Below are 22,462 nucleotides of genomic sequence, written 5' to 3'. Positions count from 1 at the left end.
CGATTTGAGATTAATTTTGAACACATTAATCGTCTCTCTTTGCGTTCCCAGAGCAACGAGCCGTCATTGGGCCAACTGAGGCTCATTGAGCCGCGATCGTTCACTTGGGGTGGGAACGGGGGTCAACTCACCGACGCCGCAGTTGTACCCAGTCCCCTTTCTAGAGACGAAAATAAATGAGAATTTTTTTTTTCTAAGAACCAAAGCGAGGCTCGTAACGATTAAAAGTGCAGTGCAGATATTTTTTTCAAATATCTGGACTCTGCTGCTCAGAGGCTCCGTAATGGGGAGAATGGAGCCAGCACCGTCCTCGGAGCCCCGGTGCCTTGCCAAATGAAACAACTGCTGCATGCGAGATGTTTTCCATCTGCCGCTGCACTGATTATGGCTGGATCGCGTCCCAATACCGAATCCCAAATGCCACGCTGTTTTTAGGATTTGACGTGTCACGTGCCTTAACGTGGCTTGTTCGTCACTTGACCACCGCTGTTCCACACAGATGTTTGCGGTAGAGTTGTACCTGAAGTGGAGTTTTGTGTGTATGTCTGTGTGTGTAGATGGGGAGCGGTAGTGTAGTGGTTAGCGCGCTGCACTATGAACCCGGCCACCCGAGTTCGATTCCCGCTCAAGGCCAACACCAGTGACGATTATCTGAACCGGTCCTGGGCCTCCCCTAGGTCGACTCAGCCTCAAATGCGGTGTGTAAACATCACCACTAGGGAGACAAAGGCGGCCGGGCGTGGTGCAGGCCACCCACCCCCTCGTGTGCCGTACCGGTCTTCATAGGTGCTCGCTAACAGCACTTGCCCCAACAGTCTGTTCAGGCTAAACGGGGGATCTTTGTCTTTGTTAAAGGAGTGACTTCCAAAAAGAGGAAACTCATTTACTTTGGCCTCACAAAACCCACACACCCTTGTAGGAGGTTTATTAGCAATGTTACAATTTTTATGGCCTCGATTCTCGTAATAAAATCCAAGAGCATTACAAGCTTCAGTGCACCGGTCGCAAACACGGCGGTGGTGAGATCTTACCTCCATTGTCTGGTATAGCGGAGGGCATGGCTTCAATCCCGACCCTGACAGCTGGTATTTTTGGAGTTTGCATGCTAACCCCTTGCTGGTCGCGTGGATATTTCTTCAGGTCCTCCGGTTTTTCCCTCAACATTTAGAAACATGCATTTAGAGTATTTGGCTTTTTTAATTTCTGCATTATAAACCACTTAGTTGAGCTATCATTTGTGGCCAGGTCGCTTCAAAAAAACAGCTATATAGTTCGGTGGACCTAATCTTGTAAAATGTAAATAGTGTATAGTTTAATTGTTTGGTCTGGTGGAGGGACGCAAATGCCTGCAGAGGTGCACTTCTGCCACACCTCCTACATACAATACATCATTTGATGATTGCATGTGCTCGTAATCACTGGGTAGGTTTTGACAAAACTTGTTTTTGTACACAGCTACTTGTAAACAAAACTGCCAAAACGTGATCCCAAACTCTCCAATGTGTTTCCGGCTTGTATCGTGCGTGTGTATTGTTCGGCCCAATGTCTGACGTTCCAACACGGTGCTTCTGGAACTGAATATTCAGTTGAAGAAGCCACCACCACCAGCACGTGGTGGAGCAAAACATTAGACACCGTGTCGAACAACACGCGGTACAACCCGAAATGTATGGGAGAAGCTGTACAGAACAACCGATTCCTTTCTCTCCCAACACTGGTAGAAACATCTTTAAGATAAGGTTATCCAAACAATGCAGGCCCAGCGCTTGCCTTTGTTTACAAAAGGTCGCATCCCTCATGGCCCTCCAGAAGCCATCCCGTTCTTGCACCAAAAGTGGGTGCTGCTGCTGCTGCTTCGTAGTTTTTTTTTATTAAAACGTAGCTGGAGAGAATTGTGAGTTTGCACCAAGCTGTGTGCCTTTAGTGTAACGAATAACACGTGTGTGTGCGATAATGGGCCTGGCCTCGATTCACCACCCCCCAGACATGGGGCTGTGAGCATTGCATCATATTTTGGCCTGTGTGTGTGTGTTTTATTTTATTTGAAGGCATTACAGTTTTTCATTTTATACGTTTTATTTTTGTTGCAAAGTAATACATATTTTTCTCAAGAAAAACCATGAACTAGTATGGGAAAACTTTTGTATTTTTTTTTTACTTTTTGGATTCTTTGTCTGTCATGAAAACTAAGGAATGGAGATGATTTTAAACATTACAACCAATGTAATCATCCAGACACAGGTGTTTGGGTCTTTGTTTTTCAACCAGGCAAATTTAGTACTGCGAAGTGTCACGCCTTTTGTGTGCATTCAAGCCTCGTAAGGAACTTCCACACGAGTGCACACCCAGTACACCTCATCCCCATACCCCCTTTGCCCCCTTTATTGCATTTACCAGACTGGTGCGCAAGTCCCATTAGCGAACACCTATTAAGGCCTGATGTTTACACACCACACCTGCAGATACTAATTTTTAGGCTGAGTCAGCCGAGTGTGTGGTGTGGGGGCACCTGGGTCTGTCCCCGTGATCTCCTGCCGTGGTGCCGTCACGGCTGTTGTTGTTGTTGGGGAGGCCCAGCACTGGTGCAGATTTCACTCGGCACTGATGTGTTAGCTGTGGCCGCGACTCAAACTCAGGTTCACTGGGGGTTTAGCGCAGTGCGCTCACCACTTCATTCACTGCTTCACCGCCCTGCTCGCTCCCCACAGCCACATGGAGACGCACACAACTCCCACACACTCGCTCACATTGGCGTACCTTGGAGTTGACAGCCCCGGCACTCTCTTGTAAACATGCCGCTACACACACACACTCCCAAGCTCCATACATGGCCACGCCTTCACACCCTTCGCTGGACAAAACGATTGCTACTCTGTACGTTTTCACAGTTTTTCTGTAGAGCTGCCCAATGTATTTTCATGTTGCTTGACATAATGTCCGACGTTTCGCTCCACGTACCGGGTAGGATCTTCTTCTTCGGGAACTGAACTGTGAAGTTCAACTTGTGGCGCAACTTGAAAAATCCCCGCCGGAAAACGGTCGCATGTTGTGGCTGGTCGCTGTCCTACTTCTGGCTGCAGGTCTCTTTGCTCGGAACTCACCTTTGTGCCGACGTGTTTCTGGAGTCAATCAAGTTAAACTGTTCACGAAAAAAAAACTTTTCCTTGAAAGAGTTTTAAGTAAAGGCAAATGAGCGCAGTGTGGTTTTTCAGTCGCTTAAAAAATGTAAAAGGAGTATGCGCTTGAGTGTTGTGTTGGATAGTGATGGCACGTTGGTGAGATGTTGGTGAGACGTTGGAAGCTTAGTCAATTGGTCTCTTCTCAGTAAAGAGATTTATCAGAGTGTCTGTGGCAGGCTGAGACGGCTTGGGCTTGTCAGAGCACCCGCAATGGGTAACGCTTAGCAACCAAACTGCATGGAAAATTAGCTTCACGTGGCTGTAATTTTGTTGGCCTCGCTTAAAATAATGTGGGATTTATGGAAAATTCACACTGCCTCGTTTTTTCCAATCACAGTGCATAAGTAATCCCCGTGTGTTTTATTTGACAGTTTGATTCCTTTTTAAAAAGTTCCGTCTTATATCTTTTTTCCTGTCTTCATGGTGATCACTGTTAATGTTTGTGTATGTATATTTCATAATAATGTTATTAGACGATTTTTCTATAGTTGTTGCAATATGCTTCTTCCCAGCGCGTAAAATATATTTATTTCAGTTTCAGCAAAACTCATGGAAGAAACCTCACACGGAGTTCAATAACTTTCCAGCATGACCCACATTCCCCCGAGCTCCATCATTCACAAATAATAAAGACATTCCCGTTGGGGGACTGGATGTCTTCTGTGACTAGGATCCACTCATGCATGAAAATTTTAATCATCTTCATTATTTAATCATCATCATCATCTCCTATGGTCAATCCACTGCTGGACGAAGTCCTCCCCAATCCACCGCCATCTCTCATCACAGCAAATGCAATCAGTGTTTACAATTAATTACTGCTGCAACTAAATAAATTACTAGCACAGTGGCACACAGTGGCACACAGTGGCTCACATGCTGCGCTATGATCGTGGAAGCCTGAGTTCGATTCCATCAAAAGGTAGCGTTATTGAAGAGTGATATCTAAACTGATCCTGGTCCTTCCCTTCACTAACCTGCATTGACCAGCGTGGTAAAGTATGGGCGAGCAAACTCCATCACCAATATGCAGTGGGCCGACTTTCATCCAGCAGTGAACTGACAAAGGGCTGTAAATGATGATTTTTGATAAATATTCATGCTAATTTGACTTCGTTCATTAATCACGTTTTGTGATTATTTATTTGGCCACAACACAGGACACGCAGATAACATTTTCCACGAAGACAGACCCTTTGTTTAAAATGCATGGGAGACACGCACCTCACTTCCTCCACGTTAAGGTGACCTCGCCGAGTTTTGCTGAAGTTCACTGACCATGTCACCCCCGAGGTCACGGTTGGATTTCCTAAACCTGGAGGCCGGAGAACGCTTGAAAACGAACGGGCACCTGCCCTCCCAGTCGAGCCCCCCCCCCCCCCCAGTAACCTTCCTGTATGTTCGCTATTGTTTGCTTAACACCTTTTTCTCTTAACGCCTTTCCTCCTGCCTGACCTACTGCCCTATGCCCCCCCCCCCCCCCAACGTGCCGTCCACCAGACGTGGTTGCAGCAGTATGGGTACCTTCCGGCGGGCGACCTGCAGATGGCCACGTACCGCTCGGGACAGATGCTGTCGGAGGCCGTGTCCTCTATGCAGGCCTTCTACGGCATCCCAGTCACCGGCACGATGGACGAGCTCACCAAGCAGTAAGGCTCACGCCCATATCAGCACTGTTATCATCACTCTGCTTTTTTATGCATTACAATCTCATAGCTAAGAAAAAAAAATCACTTACAAATAAAATTGAAATTACAGAATAAGTTGTACGTGCACCCTTCGTAGTTTTAAATATTAACATGTCACATGGATTTAAATGATTCATAAAAATGGAGATAAAAAAGTGAAAGAATTGAGAAAAAGATGGGAATGAACCTGATTTTGGGAGGAACCTCGCTTGTTTTGTGTGCTGTAACTTGACACTTTAATTGAAAAACTGGAGATCTGCCTTAAAATCCCTGAATTCTGGAGCCAATTGCCACTGTGTGTGAAGTTGGATAGTATTCTGATAACCATGAACACAACTTGGGAATATTTATGTTTTAACTGTTATTCATTGCAAAGCATGAATTGCATTGTGTGGCTCTGATGCTGCTTATAGAGGTGCTTTGGCTTTGTATGTCGTTTGACAAAGTGATGACACACATTCTTTATATTAAGCTTCTTGCAGTGAGAACAATGTGCGTGCAGTTGTAATGTAATCCTGTGTGGACTTCAGGACCCTGATGGTGCTATTGGGCCGTAAACCAGAATTGTATTTGCCACGTTATTAAGAGTAGATTGCATAATACAGTAACAGAATACCCATTGACACAACACACTGTAAGGATTTCACTCAGCTGCATGTAGATGGTTGTGTGTAAGTCAGGTGAAGATGGTTGTGTGTAAGTCAGGTGAAGATGGTTGTGTGTAAGTCAGGTGAAGATGGTTGTGTGTAAGTCAGGTGAAGATGGTTGTGTGTAAGTCAGGTGAAGATGGTTGTTTGTAAGTCAGGTGAAGATGGTTGAGTGTAAGTCAGGTATAGCTGGTTGTGTGTGACTCAGGTGAAGATGGTTGTGTGTAACTCAGGTGAAGATGGTTGTGTGTAAGTCAGGTGAAGATGGTTGTGTGTAAGTCAGGTGAAGATGGTTGTGTGTAACTCGGGTGTAACTGGTTGTGTGCAACTTGCCAGGGCACCTTGAGGATTGCCAGGAGTTCCTGGGTTTTAGTGAATAGGCACCTCAAGCATAGTCTATCAGTCCATTGACATTGGTCATTTATAGAATTCTATTATGTCCAATTTGTGTAAATAATGTCTTAAATGTAAAAATAAACTGTATAAACAAGGCAGAACAAATCAGAAATAATAAAAATGAGATAAATATATTTAGTCCTGAATCGAATCACAATCCCACATCTTGGTGACTGTTACTGGTGAGGCGATGTCGCATGCCGTAACTCTCATAGAAATTCGGAATCCATTTCCAAAACTCTCATTAATTAGGAAATTAATGTTGCATAATTATTTAACGGAAAATATTTACTTATAATTCATGTTCTATGTTAAGCTTTTATCTTGTCTAGGCTGTGCCTAATTTGACGCTTTGTACAGTCATCTTTTATGAGCTGTTTACCTCAGCTCTGTGAGTCAGGTGAGCTCCAGGCCTCGGCAGTCCCGTGAGTGATGTGTGTGGGCGTGCCACCACGAGCTCTCTGTGGCCTGGAGATCCCACATTCCCTGCTTCAGGCATTTACTGCCTTTTCACCCATCGGGCACATTCCGTTTGCATTCAAGATTACAATCTTCGTTCCAGTGCTTGTGAAAATGTTTACAAGCATTTTTTTTGCCACCTGCGTTACATTTAATATTGTAATAACAAAACATGTAAGCCAGGCAGAAGAACCCCTCCTCTTGGCGCTCAAAATTATGATTCTCACGGGCCAATGGAAACACATTGTTTACATACGATCGTGAGTGCCCATTGATCGCACGTTGATCTTTGATCCTGGGCAGACCCTACCGAGGCTGTAAGAGTGAATGCATTACCCCACTGGAAGAATCCTCATTCCCGACCAGTTATTGAAGTCAGAATTCATTTGGGATTTGCTTAAATTAGGCTCCTTTGAAGAGCTCTACTTTTCAAAACAAGGCTGTGGTTTTCTCCACTCACTTTTAACTGTCTTTTTCACATCTGTGTTTTGCATCAATAAAAAAAAGAGACATGCTAAGCATTTTGAGGAGTATAAATATCCCATACTTGTGTTAATTAGTGTGCTGTGTTTGTTGGCTATGGGATTTCACATGCGGTCAATTGAGTTCAGCTGTCGTTAACATTCACAAGATTGATTTCCTAACCATATATAACAGAAATAAATAAACAACATTTCCACCAATGTAAAAGAATGGTAACAAGTCTGGCCGCGCGTTCCAACGAGCACACGCGAGTGAGCACGTGATTCCCAAGGGCTTCCCAGAAGTCGGGTGTCCCCTGAGCCGGTGGACTCGTGCTCTCTCGTAGTCTCCAATGTGCCACGGCTGGCGTCAGCGTGGCTCGGGGCTGAATACATCACGTGACATTGCTTCGCTGCCAGAGCGCGACGCTTGGCAAACCCAGACGGCAGCGGCTGTGAGCGGCGGCGAGAAGCCCCTGGGAGTAGTGTGGGGTGAGGCAATGGGCAGCACATGGCGGGGGTGGCAGATGGCCTGGACACGTGCGTTCAGTTCACGCTCTCGAGTGTGAGCGCCCTTGCTGCGACGGGGGGGGGGGGTTCCCGAATGCCGCTGTGCAGTTGTTCTACGAGAAGGCACAATGCTGCACTGCAAAGCGTTGTAAATGAAAGTAAGCTTTGTAAGAAACCATTTTTTTGGCACGCCACATCACGCGCAGAACAACCGTGTTGGGCGTGCTGTGGTCCAATGCGTCTTTCACTTGCGGGCCGCCTGCCACACGTGGCCAACACGGCATTTTGGGAGGCAGATGATAATAATAAAACAGAAGATAACTCAACTATATTTTCGTGACGTAGCGTGTCATTGTGTGCCGTACAGATGGATGCAGAAGCCACGGTGTGGAGTACCGGATCGATACGGGACCACCGTAACGGCCGGGTCCCGGCACAAGCGCTATGCCATCAACCACCTCAAGTGGCATCATCAGCACATCACCTACGAGTGAGCAAAGCTATCACCGCACTCACATGAAGTCACTACGTCACAGTTTTCCAATAACTCCTGGATGATGGCTTTCTCTTGCCTATCGATCATGGGGGTTGTTTGACCATGCTCCACCATGCTGGACAGTGCGTATTGGTGAAGGAGGTGGCCCAGAGCTGTATTGAGAGATAATTCACCAGCGATGTTAGCTTTGACCATAAATCTTAATTCTGGTCGCCACGTTTACAATTCACTACTGCAGTATACTTGTGAAATAAAGCATGGGATAGTGAAGGCATTACCTCTAAATCAGATTGAGATCATGTTTAAGAGCAAAGTCCAATGTCACTGGGTTCGATATCTTTATTAGCTCGGCACTGACTGGCATCCAGCATGGGGCTCGGTCCCGTGTGTACGAGTTTCAGGGTTGCAAAGATCAATTCATTGATTCATAGATTATGATGCTCATTCTACACTCACTGAATAGTGCATGCAAGAATACATTGTTCTATGTTGTGATGGATTGGGTAAAGCAACTCATCCAGCCACCAGAGGCTGCTACATTCACCCCAATGTTTAAAAAAACTTATTTAATGAAAGTGTAACCCTGAATTACGGCGATTGGATCGTGGCAGGTAAAATTATTATAAACAGTATTTCATCACGTTTTTTGTATTTTACCTTGAAAAAAATGAGCAAAAGTGTATTTTGTATTCTATAATAATGTACTTTCGTGATAGATAGTTGGCTATCCTTGCGGAATTTGAATGTTTTTTCCTCATTTTCTTGGGATCTCTCCGAGGTTGCCTCCCACACTCAACAATAAAATCACGCGGAGTTCGGCAACAATCCCAGCAGGAACCTCGAGAAAAAACGTCTTGAAGACTTGCCAAGGCTTTCCTGAAAAGCAAGAATGTTTTTGTACAAAACTCGAATTGCAGCAAAAGCTTGCTGTGCTTACCAAGTAGTCCCACATTCAATACGTTTATACAGGGATGTTCATCTTTCTAAGCATTTGTTTGATGTCCATTGGCTATGAATAGAACACTGCTAATATGCCAATTAATTTAGCAACTTAAAACTTTCAAAAATTATCAGGGCCCTGGAGTATATATAATGCGACCCGACAAATGTTAAGTCAATTTATTATATGTATGCTGAACTTATTTCACACCGTACGTCGGCAACAGTGCTAATCAAGGGACCTTGGTAGTCATTCTGAAGTGGTCACACCCCACTACCACTGCTGTGCCCCCCTCTTATACACCCCCAACCAAATCCCATAGCAGCCAACCTGTGTCTGGGGGAAGGGGTGAGGCCTACAGAAGAAAGGGCAAAGCCAAAATAGGAAGAGGAGGAGGTGGAATCAGGAAGGGGGGTGGGGCTTAAGGAGTAAGGTGGCGGGGCATACAAATGAAGGAGTTGAGTGATAAGAGGAAGAGCCAGGTCTTAAAGAGGAAATCAACAAGAGGTGTATTTCAGGTAATGCACCCATAGAATAACATTCGTGCAGCAGGCAGCAATACCTTTGATCCCGCAGATACGGCCACAGGTCAACTAGTCCATCTCTACGCTCTGCTTGAGTGCCCTAGCTTCGCCCTCTCTGCTTGACGTCCTTGCATTTACTCTCCCGGGTTTTTTTTCCCTTCCACAGCATCCAGAACTACACGCCCAAAGTCGGCGAGTACGAGACCCACCAGGCAATCCGGCACGCCTTCGACGTGTGGCAGGCGGTGACGCCGCTCACCTTCACACAGGTGTCTGGTCGCGACGGCTCGGGCAACGACGCCGACATCATCATCTTCTTCGCGTCGGGTTACCACGGCGACCGCTCGCCCTTCGACGGCGTGGGCGGGTTCCTGGCGCACGCCTACTTCCCCGGGAAGGGCATCGGAGGGGACACCCACTTCGACGCCGACGAGCCGTGGACGCTGGGGGGGCTCGACTACACCGGTGGGTGGAAGTGGTGTTGGGCGTCTGTAGAGATTGTTGTTATTATCATCATCATCATCGTCATCATTGTCATCCTCGTCATCATCCGGTGGTGATGTGGACAAGCGCTAGTGCATTTGCTGCTTGTTGCAGAGGTTCACGGTTTGAATGCAGCAGTCGCTCTGGTTATTACTGTGGGTTTTTTAACGATAAGAAATATATACATGCTGTCTGCTTCACAGCAAACGTTAAAAGTCACGTGACATCATTCGTAAAAGAAAGCCATGTTGTGCCAGCGTCACAATCCAAGTTTGGCAAATTTGAAAAATTAACTGCAAATTATTCTATTTGGTTTATACTTAACAATCATCGCCCCTAATGCAAAAACCTGGCAAGACCCTCCTGAAAAAGAATCATGAGATTCAGGTCGGCTTTCCTAGGAAAGCAAATCCACGATAACTCTACTGCAGGATGAGGGTTTCCCCACACCACCGAAGTAACACCGGTTATTTGACCATACTCTACCACCCTGGTAAGTGCAGGGTGGTGAAGGTTGAAATCTTGGACATGGAAGCTTAAAAGTACAATAGAACATGACGATCTCTTTAACTTGAACTTCAGTGCTTCCAGAGCCTCCCTGAAGGAGCTGAATCTAATGTCGGGAGGTTCATGGGGGACACTGCTTGGGGAGTGGCTCCCCTCGGGGCACCATGCCAGGAGGTTATTACGAATATTAACAATTCATCACGATCATCAATCATCATCATCATATGTTGGTAGGTGAAGGCGTCACCACGCTCCCACCATCTCTTACAATCCTCCAATGTCACTATCCATCCTGTCCATTAGCTGATCTCATTGCTCCTTAGCCTTGGTTGTTTTCCTCACCGAATTAACGAGAGAAGATTATTTAAATAGCTTTTGGTTTATTTGGAGCACATCAGCATGTGTCCTTGGTTCCTGTAAATATGATTCCTGTTGTTTTGGGCTTATCAATGTGTCCTGCCTTGGCCCCCAGAACCTCTTGGAATTTGAATGAATGAAACCGGGCACCGCACAAAAGATGTTTCATGACAGAAAGGGGGCTCATGCCTCTGGCAGTAGCCCATGAATACCACTAGAACCATCACGCCTGAGTCCAGAACAAACTAAATTCCTGACTATAACTACTTTGAAAAAAACTCATAACTTGGACCACAAAACTGCTCTGCTCTTTGGCCTACTTTAACTTAGAAAACCATCCGTTTATTTTGCTCAGTTAAAAAAACTTACAAAAATGTCATAGTGGTACTGCTGAAGCTCATTTGCATTGAGTGTGGTTGCACTTTAGTCTGCGGTATACAATCAAAGTTTGCCATGGGAGCGCAGGCACACTGTGGGTCTCTTAAGTTGCTTTTCATTCACATGTTGACCACATTTGAAGCCTCTTGTGTGATCTAACAGTTAATTCTGTAGTAAACAAACATGAAACCTATAACACATTTAGAAACAGACGCCCTTGCCAATATTTTGAATTAAAAATACCTTGACAAAAAGGCACGTGTTAATATTTACCATCGCTCTGAATTATTTAAAGCAAAAACAAAAGACACATATCTTGTGTAGACAGCCTCTTGTCCTTGGCACTCTGTACAGCCAGACTCCAAACCCAGACATGGGGGTCCGACGATGTTCCTTAACAATGATGAGAAAACGCCACTCATTGGAAATTTCCTTGGATGTTCAAAAGTCGTTGCCACCTATGCCAACAGTCCTGGGAGGGCATCATCAAACAACAGCGGTTGGGGCACCGGCTGAGAGTGACGACTGGACAAGTTTTGTTGGCCAATAACGGCATTGTTTCGGCAGCGAGGACCACTGAGTCGGGTTTCCGCTCTGCAGGGCGTCTCACACTTCCTGCGCCGACCGTTTGCTCCGGGCGATACATCCTGTTGCAAGCGACGTGGCGATGAAATCGGGTGGCACCTTATTTGTTATCGGTGAGCACAGCTTGAAAGCGGGGAGGCCGCTTATTGGGAGCCCAGCTTCCAATGCTCAATCCTGCATTAGAAATGTCTATTTTCTCTATGGAGGGTATGTTCTTTGGTTCTTTCGGTAAAGTCACGTAGGTATCAAATAAAATAAATTAAATCACGACGTTTCGGGCGCAACACAAGCGTCCGTCATCAGGTGGAACAACTACAGCAAGAAACAATTGCTGAAGTGGGCAAAAGGGCTGCTGTAACAAGAGGTTATCTAGGTAAGAGAGGGGGGAGGAGCCAGGGAGGAGCGATAGAGAGGGGGGCGAGGGGTAGGGAGAAAAGGGCGGGTGGTAGGGAGAAAAGGGCGAGTACAACAAAATGTGCGGAGGGGGGGGGGTGAGCGGGGCTGGGAGTAGGAGGCTGAAGAAACTGTAGATGCGGATATGAAGGCAACACCATAAATTAGTTAAGGTTTTACCTGGTTAATAACATCCTTCCAATGTCTTCTTCTTGGTTCTTTCGGTAAAGTCACGTAGAAGGGAAATAATAAAATAATAAAAATGAAACATAATAAAATACAATTCTCACAACGTTTCGGCCACAATGCAAGCAGCCGTCCTCAGGTGAAGAACAGGTCTGTCGGAAAGACAGCGTCTGAATGAACACCACCAAGAAAAAAAAAATCTTCCAATGATTGCTCAATTTGTATCCATCTTCTCGGTTGAAGTTATGTCTATGTTAATATATCTGGATGGCTTCATGAGCAAACCTTTGATAGTAGCCCGAAGGTTTGCAGAGTACCTTGGTCTCGGAAAAACACTGTGGGCTCTCATGAAAGAGTATGGATCCCTGCAATCACGAAAACTTCAAATCTAGATTAGGGTATGTTCTGTATTTAGGTGCGGTTGTGCACCCTTTCACCTTGTAATCGTTCACCTCTTTCATGTGCCCTGAGTCAGGGCTTAAATTTCCATTTATATTTACCGGGTCACTGGTAGTCTGGATTTGGTAGCACGTGGCTAGTAGCCACAACTATAGAGGGAACTATAGTAAATGGTGTGCTGGGTGCAGAAATATTTTTGGGTCGCCAATCCAGACAGACTCAGATCAAATTGGGCCCTACCAGTAGTGAATTAAATGTCAAAGCCACAGTACAGCGTTGCATTTCTGATCACCAAATATCCACCCTGATGAATTAACTACCCACTCCCAGTGCAATATTTGTGTGTGGTGTTTCTATATTTTTCCAAGGATGTTCACATATCAGACCTCTCCGAATATATGATGTTTTAGTGTGCTCGTAAAACTCAAGGAACCCTGTTGTGTTGTGTTTATTGGGCTCGTTGAGTACTATATTCGTTTTTTTCTGCGTGCATAGCATGATCTTGCGAAGCATATAGCAATATCCCACCACCATTGGTACCTCATTTGCCAGTAAAAAAATATGATAAAAAAAACCAATTATAATATCCCACCACTTATGGTGACCGCAAACCAATATTTTGGACAGTCTTTTGTCAGTATTTCTGTGATCGCGCCTCTTAGCACCGCTTGTCATTAGACCACGTTGAGGCTTTTCTGAGTGGTCTGCACTGCCAGCCCCAGAGCAGGCATTGTTCCACAGGGCAATGCTTGCTTAGAGACCCCACATGGCTTTGGAAACCTGGAAAGGCTCTAAGATATGTGGAATATTTGTCTTGGCTGGAAATTATAATCTCGCACATCTTGGCCTCTCCGGACGGAGAGCGATTAACTGCCTTGCAGTGAATATCGTTTGCCGTGAGAGATTTTTTTACTCAGTGCGCAGTGCCTCTTCATTTTTCCAAGTGGACAGAATATTTTAGATTTAAAGTTGCACAAATATGCCATAATGTGCAAATTGAACAAAGCACATTGCATTCAGTGGACAATGAATAATCTCATAGTTCTTGCAAACCGGTGCATTTGGAGTAACTGGTTAACTCTTAAATGTATCATGATCATTATCATCAGCTATGATGAATCCACTGCTGGATGAAGGCCTCCCCCGAGCCATCACCATCTACCACAGTCTTGCAATGCATCAATGCATTCAGCACGGGGACACAAGCTGGTTTTATTGCTCCATCTTTGCCGTGAACGTGCTCTCAGGTTTGTTGCCTTCTTTGGCTGCCACTCCGTACGTTAACCTTGACCACCTCGACGTTTAAGCGTCTCAGTATATTTTGCCATGCAAAGCATGGAAAATTAAATCATCAGTGAGGCATTCTGGAAGATAGCCACTGGACGTTTGTTTTGGCCACTGACGTTGGCTGCCTTTATCACAAGAGCCACGAGACTCTTCACTTGCCTGGGCTGGAGCTGGGCGCAGCAAGAGTTATGGCCACAAATCTTCATGCAATTTATATCTCAATAGATTTACTCTGATGCACATTTGCATTTTACAGCGCCTGGTGTCGTACTTTGTATTTTGGGGAATTGTGTTTTATGGTCTAAAAAAATGTGCATCATAAAAGATACGTCTTATGAGATTTTTGGTTAAACATTGCAAATGGCCAATGGCAGTGGTCAACATATAAATCACATGGATGTCTTGATGGGGTGAGAGAAGGAGGATGTGGTTGAGGACAATAAGAGCTTTAAAGAACAATGCTCCCTTACCGCACCCACAAATAATTTTTCTGGTGAAGGGATGCCAACGGAGAGAGGTCTCTGCCTACAAGCTCTTCTCACAAGCGTAGAAACCCCAAAGACAAAAAAGATCCCCGCGTAGCCTTAGCAGACTGTTAAATGCAAGTGCTTTTAGCGAGCACCTATGAAGGCAGGCACGATACAAAGTGGGGTGGGTGGCCAACGCCATGCCCGACCCCTTTTGTCTCCCCAGTGGCGATGTTTTTACACACCATACCAGGTACTCGTTTGGGGCTGAGTCGACCTAGGGGAGGCCCAGGACTGGTTCAGATAATCGTCACTGGTGTTGGCCGTGAGCGGGAGTCGAACTCGGGGCGCCGCATTCATAGCGCAGCGTGCTAATCGCTGCACCACCACTCACCATAGAAACCCCTCCACCCTCTCAAGCAACACCCCATCACTCACTGACAGCGAGGGAGTGTGGAGTGCTCGTCGGCTTAAGGAACACCAACGACGGCAAAGTGCACCCTCCGCTTTGCGTTTCACCAAACGCAGGCCTCTCGGTGACAGGCGAGGCTTCGAACCCCCCTCGGTGGAATTCTCCCTTGACGAAAGGGCCCGCCCGACGAGCTGCCACTCGTTTGTGTTCACAGCTCTCCACAAAGACGCTCTTGATGTGGTTCGTGTCGATTTTTTTTTGCTCAAGTAAGGCGCGAATGCGATGGCCTCGCCACAAATGCAAGAAAGCGCACTCGGTGACGCAGAAAGCTGGGAAACCCAACAAACCAGTCGAATGTTTTCTTATGTAAGCACGGAGGAGGGGGGGGAGCAGATCCATTCACCGAACAAAACCGCACGCACCGCGTCAGCTGTGGCCTTCTGTGAAAAGATACGAAGGGCCCTAGAAACACACAGACCTCCCACCATCTTTCCCTCCCTCGCTTGGCGACAAACGAAAAAAAAACTTTAAGGGAGGTGAGCAGCTTCTGTTCATTGTTGCATTGCTGCGACTGCGTGTGAACTGGTAGAGGTAAAAAAAAAACAGACAAAAACATTAAAGGGAACTTGACCTTTAATCAGTGTGAGAGTTTGACATGATTGAACAAGACAAATGTGGTCATGAACCTTGAAGAGCAGTTGATTTTTGGCGGTTACACATAACCTACCTCATGCATATTCCTATTAGGCTCTGTGAATTTACAATAAACAGAAATGGGTTCTTGGTATAAGACTACCGACAGCCGACCTCGATTCCATCGCACGACATCTGGTTTCACCACTCAGGAGGGTAATGTTTCCAGATTCGTCAGGCTTAGGTTTTAATGACTCGGAGACCAAAGAAAAATCTTGGCATGTACAATGAACCCCCATGGTTGTGTCTTAGTGGAAGCCGCCATCCTCTAGAAGGGCAGCCTTTAAACTGGCCACACCACATAACCCGGTCATTACACTCGCCAGCGACCTCCCGCGATGATGACAAAGCGCTCGCAGACATAATACCACGAACCCTTCACTGACCGATTGTTTCGGTTGCTGCTCGGTTTACAGAGGGGATGAAAACAAATCCATTGCAAGTTTTTCAAAGTAAATTACACCTTAGCCGCAGTCCAAGGCATGTGCAGCCGTCCTGCTTTTGTGTGCTGCGCGTGATATTTCCCGTACCTCTCAGATCTCAGAAAACTCCAATATTTTTGAGTAAAATATTCCCAGCAGGGAAATGAGGAGAAAAAAAGAAACCTGCTGAATGTGCAGTTGGTAAGTTACAGGGGACTGTGCGTGTGTGTGTACGTGGATGGGTGTTGACAGCATTTGTTGCCGAGCGCCTGGCAGTGATATGAATGGGCGTCCCCTGAATTGTTTTTGTTACATTTGGCAGCGTCTCCGCTTGCGATGCTTGTGTTGGCACCAGCGCCAACGCCGCAAGGAGGACGCGTTGACCCCATGGCCAGTGACCACTGCAGGCCGAATGTCGCTGACCCTCCCTTCTCTTGTCTCACCCTCTGGCCTCTCCCCTGTTGTCACCCCCCCCTCCCCACAACCCCCACTGCACCCCCACCCCCGCGGAATCAGGTAACGACCTTTTTATCGTCGCCGTGCACGAGCTGGGCCACGCGTTGGGCCTGGAGCACTCCAACGACCCGTCGGCCATCATGGCGCCCTTCTACCAATACATGGACACGGATGACTTCCAGTTGCCCTACGATGATTTGCTGGGCATCCAGCAGATCTACGGTAGGTCGATAAGGCCTCGTCCTCCTTGCCCTTGCCTAGCCCTCCAGAACCCGCCAATTGAATATGCTCGGTCCTGTCACACAAAACACAACCCACCGAGCCCGTTCCACAGTGACTGATATAGATGGCGCTTCCGACACCAGGAAGCTCCTGCGATTGATGAGCATTTGTTTTGGCTTCGTAGGAGGGAGATCCTGCCTGGGTGGGTGATCTGACCAGAGAAGTGGAACAGAAAGAGGGAGCAGTGAAGGAGGCTTCGACCACACAACTGGAAATATTCATGTTCCCCTGGCTGCTCTCTCCACCCTTACACTGACACATCTCTGTTGACTTCTGGAGTCGGAGAACCGTGCCTCCCTATACACAGTGGCCCCTCTCAACACGTGGAATTCTCAGGGCACAATAGCATGCCCAAGCACATTCTAAGATGAGATGGAGCCCTAACGCTAGTTAATTTAACCCTATATCCCAAGTTGTAACTTTAGCCCTAACCTTAACCCTGACCTTAGTCATAACTATAACCCATTGGGATATCAGTGCCATGAGAATAGATGTACAGTCTACCAGAACTAATTGGGTGGCTGAGCGGGTTAATACTGTGTCAGACCGCTGAGCTGTGCTGCTGAGGTTCTGGGTTTCATTCCAAGTTTCAACTACCTGTAATTAGACCGGATTTACTGTAGTGAGATAATATTCTTGGCTCAGCCACCCAATGACCACACAAAAGAGCACGTCAGATTAATCTCTCAGAATATATATTTTTAAAAGATGTGAAAAAACAATCTTTATATGGCACATTAAAGGTGTGCCTCTTGTTTGAATAAGAGCCTCTTGCAGTGACTTCAGAAGTCGTGATATGGCATCATCAAGTTGGTGTACTGCTCGCTGTGAAAGTCTAAATCTCATTTCGGCCTCATCTCTTTTATGCCCTGTCTCGTACTCTTCATTCCCAATCTTCTCTTTCTGTCTCTCCTTCTCCCTGTGCCCAGTCTCATGTTTTATCCTTCTTCCTCCACCGGAATAAACTTCCCCTGTATATGAAGCGGTCCTCCCCTGAACCTCCTTCCGATGCTCTCTCAAAGCCTCACCTCCTCTCCATTGCCCATTCCGTTACTCTTCCTTCCCCTTGGCCCTCCTCTCAGTCCCGTCCCTCCCATGCCCCTTCGTGACCCCACATGCCCTCTGTTGCGGTCACTCATTCCTCGGCCCTTGCATGCTGCTGCCATCTAAAGCACTCGATTTTTGTTCCCGCTTTTTAACGATGTAAAGCTCCTGGTGCTAAGGCGCTCTCTCTTTTTATATCAAAATAAGATACTCGTGAAAAAATACATTGTCTCCTGCCCTTTTAATTTGTGTTTGTTCTCCGTTTCAAGTGTTCTGCGGCCCGGGTGCACATTCAACAGGGAAACCCTCTCTGCAGTCACCGCTTTCACCTGTGCCCTCCGCACGCAGCTGCGTTTCTTAAAGGCGAACACGTGCTTTTGATTAGTGGTGGAGCGTACCATGTTTACCAGAGGGGGGTGAGGCGGATTTGATGTCGGGGGCCCTTGCTCCATAGGAAGCGCCTCTGTGGTCGTTATTTCTCCGGCTTCACGGAGCGTAATGGGAATAAGGCGTGAGGGCTTTTCCGGTGGGAGGGGACTTTTGGAGTCTTCCCAACCATTATACAAAGTCGCACAGAGAAAGGTTGAAAAAATACAATCCTTTCTCTAAATTAATTCACTGATTGAATCCCAACTTGAACTACTGCAGACAAAGCGGTGATCCTGAGAGGGAGGATGGCAGGCCTCTACCACATCGCGGGGGAAAGACAATTTGTTGTGGACAGCATTTGTGGCCATGCGGAACGGCGTGTCCATGTGTGAGCATGTGCATAAATGCCTGTGTGTGTATATATATCATCGGTGCTTGCTTACAGCACTTGCCCTTAAAAGTCTGTTTAGGCTATATGGGGGATCTTTGTCTTGTTGTGAGCATGTGTGTGCATTTTGAGCGTGTGTGTAGTTGTGCGCATGAGTGCATGTCTTAGCATGTGTTAGTGTGTACATGTGTGTGCATGTGAGTGTGTGTGCATGTTATAACTCGTGAGCATGTGTGTGTGTGTCTGTCAAGCGGTGATGCAATAGATAGCGCATTGTGATATTATCCAGGTGACCAATAATATCAGTGTTATCTGAACTTGATCTGCGCCTTCTTTGGGTCAACTCAGGATTATAATTAGTACCTTGTGCAATGTGTCAACATCATCACTGGGGAGTCCAATATGTATGGCCAGGCATGGTGCTGGCCATTAAAAACCCCCTTGTGCACCATGCCAGCCTTAATAGGTGTTCACTCACGGCACTTTGCTGCAAGAGTGTGTGAGGCTTTGCGTGTGGGCCGTGTGTGTACGCCTGTATCTTTGTGTGCGCGTGTATTTATATGTTTGTGTGTTTTTTTTTTGTCTGGTCGTGCGAACCAGGTCCCCCGACCCACCCGCGTCCGTCAGTGTCTCCGGGCAAACCGAATAAGCCCAACAAACCCAAACCGCCCAAAACGAAACCGGGAGAGGGCGTGCCGCGACCCGGCTCGCCGCCCGACATCTGCAAGGGCGGCTTCGACACGATCGCCATGCTGCGCGGGGAGATGTTTGTGTTCAAGGTGCGCCTCTCGCCTTGCCACATTGCCAGGGTTTATTTATCCTACCCGCCCGCAGTTGCGCAACACGCGGCGATGACATTAAATACAATGCAAATTATATTTTTTCCCCCATAAAATGCAGTTATGGATGCTGTCGTGCTGTGAATCATAAGTGGAATGCTGGATGTTATTTTCCAAATTGTGTCTGAACAGGTGGCCAGGTGGCTTAGTGGTCAGAGCACTGTGAGCATGGCACTGCTGAAATCCAGGGTTAAAATCTGAGTTTTATGGGCTCACGCTTAAATCAGGTTGGCTTGGTTTATCTTTTATCATTGCCTAAATTCCAGCTCTGGGAATTATATTTATTTGACTCTCTCAGCAAGGTATCTAAGAATATTCGCATGACAAAACAAGGTCGCTGAAATAGATGTCACAGGAAGTTCTGTAAAACCCACTTCTATAGGCTGCTCACAAACACATGGGATAGCGCTGCTCTGTGAGAGTTCTGAATCTATTATTAATTACATAAAGTGAGGCTGATAGTGTGCATAACGTTGGTACATTTCCTAAATATTAATCCAGAAAGGTACAAATTTGAGTTTGCTTGGAAAGAGACGGAAAATGGCCATGCCACCTGAACTGATTTATCCCACAGCCCTTCCCTCGACAATCCAACAGCCAGAGGCGTAGTGTGGCAGGAATGGGCCCTGGCACAAGATATTAAATTGGGCCTCTGACCAACTTCCCCTCTCTTTGTAGCCTGAAGTCTGGACCCCTGGTGCAGTTGCCCTGCCTGCACACACTCGATAGCTTCGTCACTGCCAACAGTCCACAGTTTAACAATCCGACAGACGGGCAACGTCGTGAAACCCAATACAGGCAGCATTGGACTGAGTTGAACCCTTGAATTCATTCGTAGATGTTGTGAGGTTTGCACTTTATGGGGATTTCTCATTCATAATGCTTCCGCACAGACGTTGCGGACTTGCCACGAGATCCAAAGGGACCTCAATCAAAGCGGCAATTTTACAAGACCGAGCTCAAGCAGTCGGCCTGTTTGCTCAGGTGAAAGGGACGTGTGGTGCGGTGGCTTTATGCGCTGCGTTTATGATCTCAATAATTTTTCCAGCGCCTTGGGTTCCTTTCGCTCTCCCCTCCGCCACACCATTGTACTCCTCTCCATCCCAGCAATGCACCGCCCTCCCAAACACCGCCCACACAAGCAGGTGGTGCAAGTGGTATTTTTTACATTCTTTAATGCAGCTGCGTTCCGCTGAACGTGGAACCTCCTTTCCTCTCACAAGCCGTCCTGGTCAACGTTTCAGATGCTGAAAAATTGGCACGTCCCTCACTCATGTGCGTGCTCGATGCCCCGCGTGACTCCCTAACCCTATGTTTAGCAATGTGACAGAAATATTGGGGGAGTTTCTTGTAAATCCGGTTGCAGCCCCAGACTGCCAGTTTTGTTAATTCCATGAAACTCCAGTTCACGATACTGCAGCACCTTTTATTGTAAAAAAATAAAAATTATCCTAGCTTTACAAACACAAAGAAAATTTAAATTTGTGTAGGCGGACATACCTTTGGCTGAACAATGAAAACAAATATCTTCAGAAGTGCCAACATTAAATAGCAGCATTGTATTCGTTGGTTGAGCAGCTGTACAAAGCATAGTTATTTTTAATATCTCGAACTGACAAAAAAACACTGGCTATATTTCATCCCACAAAATGTACTACAACACACATTATAACATGAATCAGATGCTCGCCTGATTCTAAAGATATGAATTAATTAATGTGTATGGATATGAACTGTCGCTAATGAACACAAATGCATTCTTCATTGCCATTCTATTGCTTTATATAAACATTTTAGTTTTTATGTTTTTTATTCATTCCGTTTGTAATTTGAGAACCAAAGTTAGTTCGGGGATGTGCAATATACTAAACGTCTGCCAAACTCAGGTTTGTCTTTTTTGAGAGGCCGTGACCCTATCTGGAGAACATAGAAAAACATTTAATGGAGGGAACGAACAGCTCGGCATACACCGGGCAACCAGCGCCTCACTGCCATCTGCGAGTCACAAAGCAATAGATATTTAGCGAATACCAGAGTCCGTGTGACAGTGCGTGCTTGGAAAAATCAAAGGGAGAGATTGTGGATTGCATGGCAGGCATTGTCCATTGGTGCAGACAGGTGGCAACTCGGACATGGCCAAGGTAACATGACAGCTCTGAAACCTCTGCCAAAGCTGTTTGATTCGTAAAGAGGTGAACTGTCAATTATGAACATTGTGCTTTTGGAGATTTATGATTCTTGCAGCTCATGGACGGCCTTCATCCCCATCACTCGCCGCACGTCTTCGCACCACCCAACAGGCTCCTCACCACCGTGTTTCGGCATGCTCTCAGTGTCGCACTCTACGCCGCGCTCACTCTTTGGAATGTTGTTTTATTCAAAAAATGAAAACGGAGTTGCCAAAACCATGTTGCATTGTTTATTTGCCCAGGAGGCCTCCAGGATGTTGCATACTGCGTAGCTGGGGTGGTCCGACAGCGGGAAGGGGTTCTGCTATCCACCCCCACCTCCCCCCCCCCCACCTCGTCTCAACACTGTCTTAATGTCTTCTTCTTCTTCTCACTCGCCTTCACCTCCTCCGAACCTCGGCCGCTGCAGGACCAGTGGTTCTGGCGTGTCAAGGACAAGCGCGTTCCAGAAAACTACCCCATGCCGATTGGCCACTTTTGGCTGGGCCTGCCCAACAACGTGGAGTCGGCGTATGAGAGGGGCGACGGAAAGTTCGTCTTCTTTAAAGGTACCGGATTTGCCGGGTGTTTTTATTTTCGCGTCTGTGAACGCACCTGCCAGCGATGATGCCTCTGTAGAGACGATGGCCCCAGCTGCTTGTGTTCGCCCCTGTGATGTAAGGCGGGGGGAATGCGCCCAGCTGGCATCGTACCTACACGACGGCCCTCAGCCACATGTTGCCATGGCCCTCGGTGACGTCCTTCCATTCGGCTGCCGCATTAACATTTCTCGCGGGACGCTTCAAAGGGATTTAGCGTCTTGGGGTTCAGATGGATGTGCAGCTCAAAGAGATGCTTTGCGTTATTTTTAATCCACTGTCCTTATCCCTCTTGTGTGTAAAGGTGACATATTCACTCCACGAGTCCCTCTTGTTCATCCGCGATTATGGGTACTTCTGTTTCCCTTTCATCACAAAGACTCATCCTCAAGTATTACACTTTACAATCGCAATCTTCACTTTCACATGCGGCAGCAGAATGTTTTTT

At 46.7% G+C, this 22,462-nt stretch overlaps 1 protein-coding gene across 1 annotated transcript in view; it reads left to right on the top strand.

Annotated features, from left to right (window-relative positions):
* LOC144727827 (matrix metalloproteinase-14-like) overlaps window positions 1-22,462 on the top strand; it is a 44,019-nt gene that overhangs the window by 9,378 nt on the left and 12,179 nt on the right. Inside the window, exons 2-7 of the mRNA XM_078606969.1 lie at window positions 4,680-4,828; window positions 7,708-7,830; window positions 9,467-9,765; window positions 16,386-16,547; window positions 19,009-19,187; window positions 21,846-21,984. Of these exons, the coding sequence (XP_078463095.1) occupies window positions 4,680-4,828; window positions 7,708-7,830; window positions 9,467-9,765; window positions 16,386-16,547; window positions 19,009-19,187; window positions 21,846-21,984 (1,051 nt within the window). The remainder of the gene's footprint in view (window positions 1-4,679; window positions 4,829-7,707; window positions 7,831-9,466; window positions 9,766-16,385; window positions 16,548-19,008; window positions 19,188-21,845; window positions 21,985-22,462) is intronic.

This window comes from Lampetra planeri, chromosome 26, assembly GCF_965212315.1.
Source record: "Lampetra planeri chromosome 26, kcLamPlan1.2.h2, whole genome shotgun sequence".
NCBI lineage: Eukaryota > Metazoa > Chordata > Hyperoartia > Petromyzontiformes > Petromyzontidae > Lampetra > Lampetra planeri.
The sequence above is the reverse complement of the archived record's forward strand: the minus strand, read 5'-3'. Positions and strand labels throughout refer to the sequence as shown.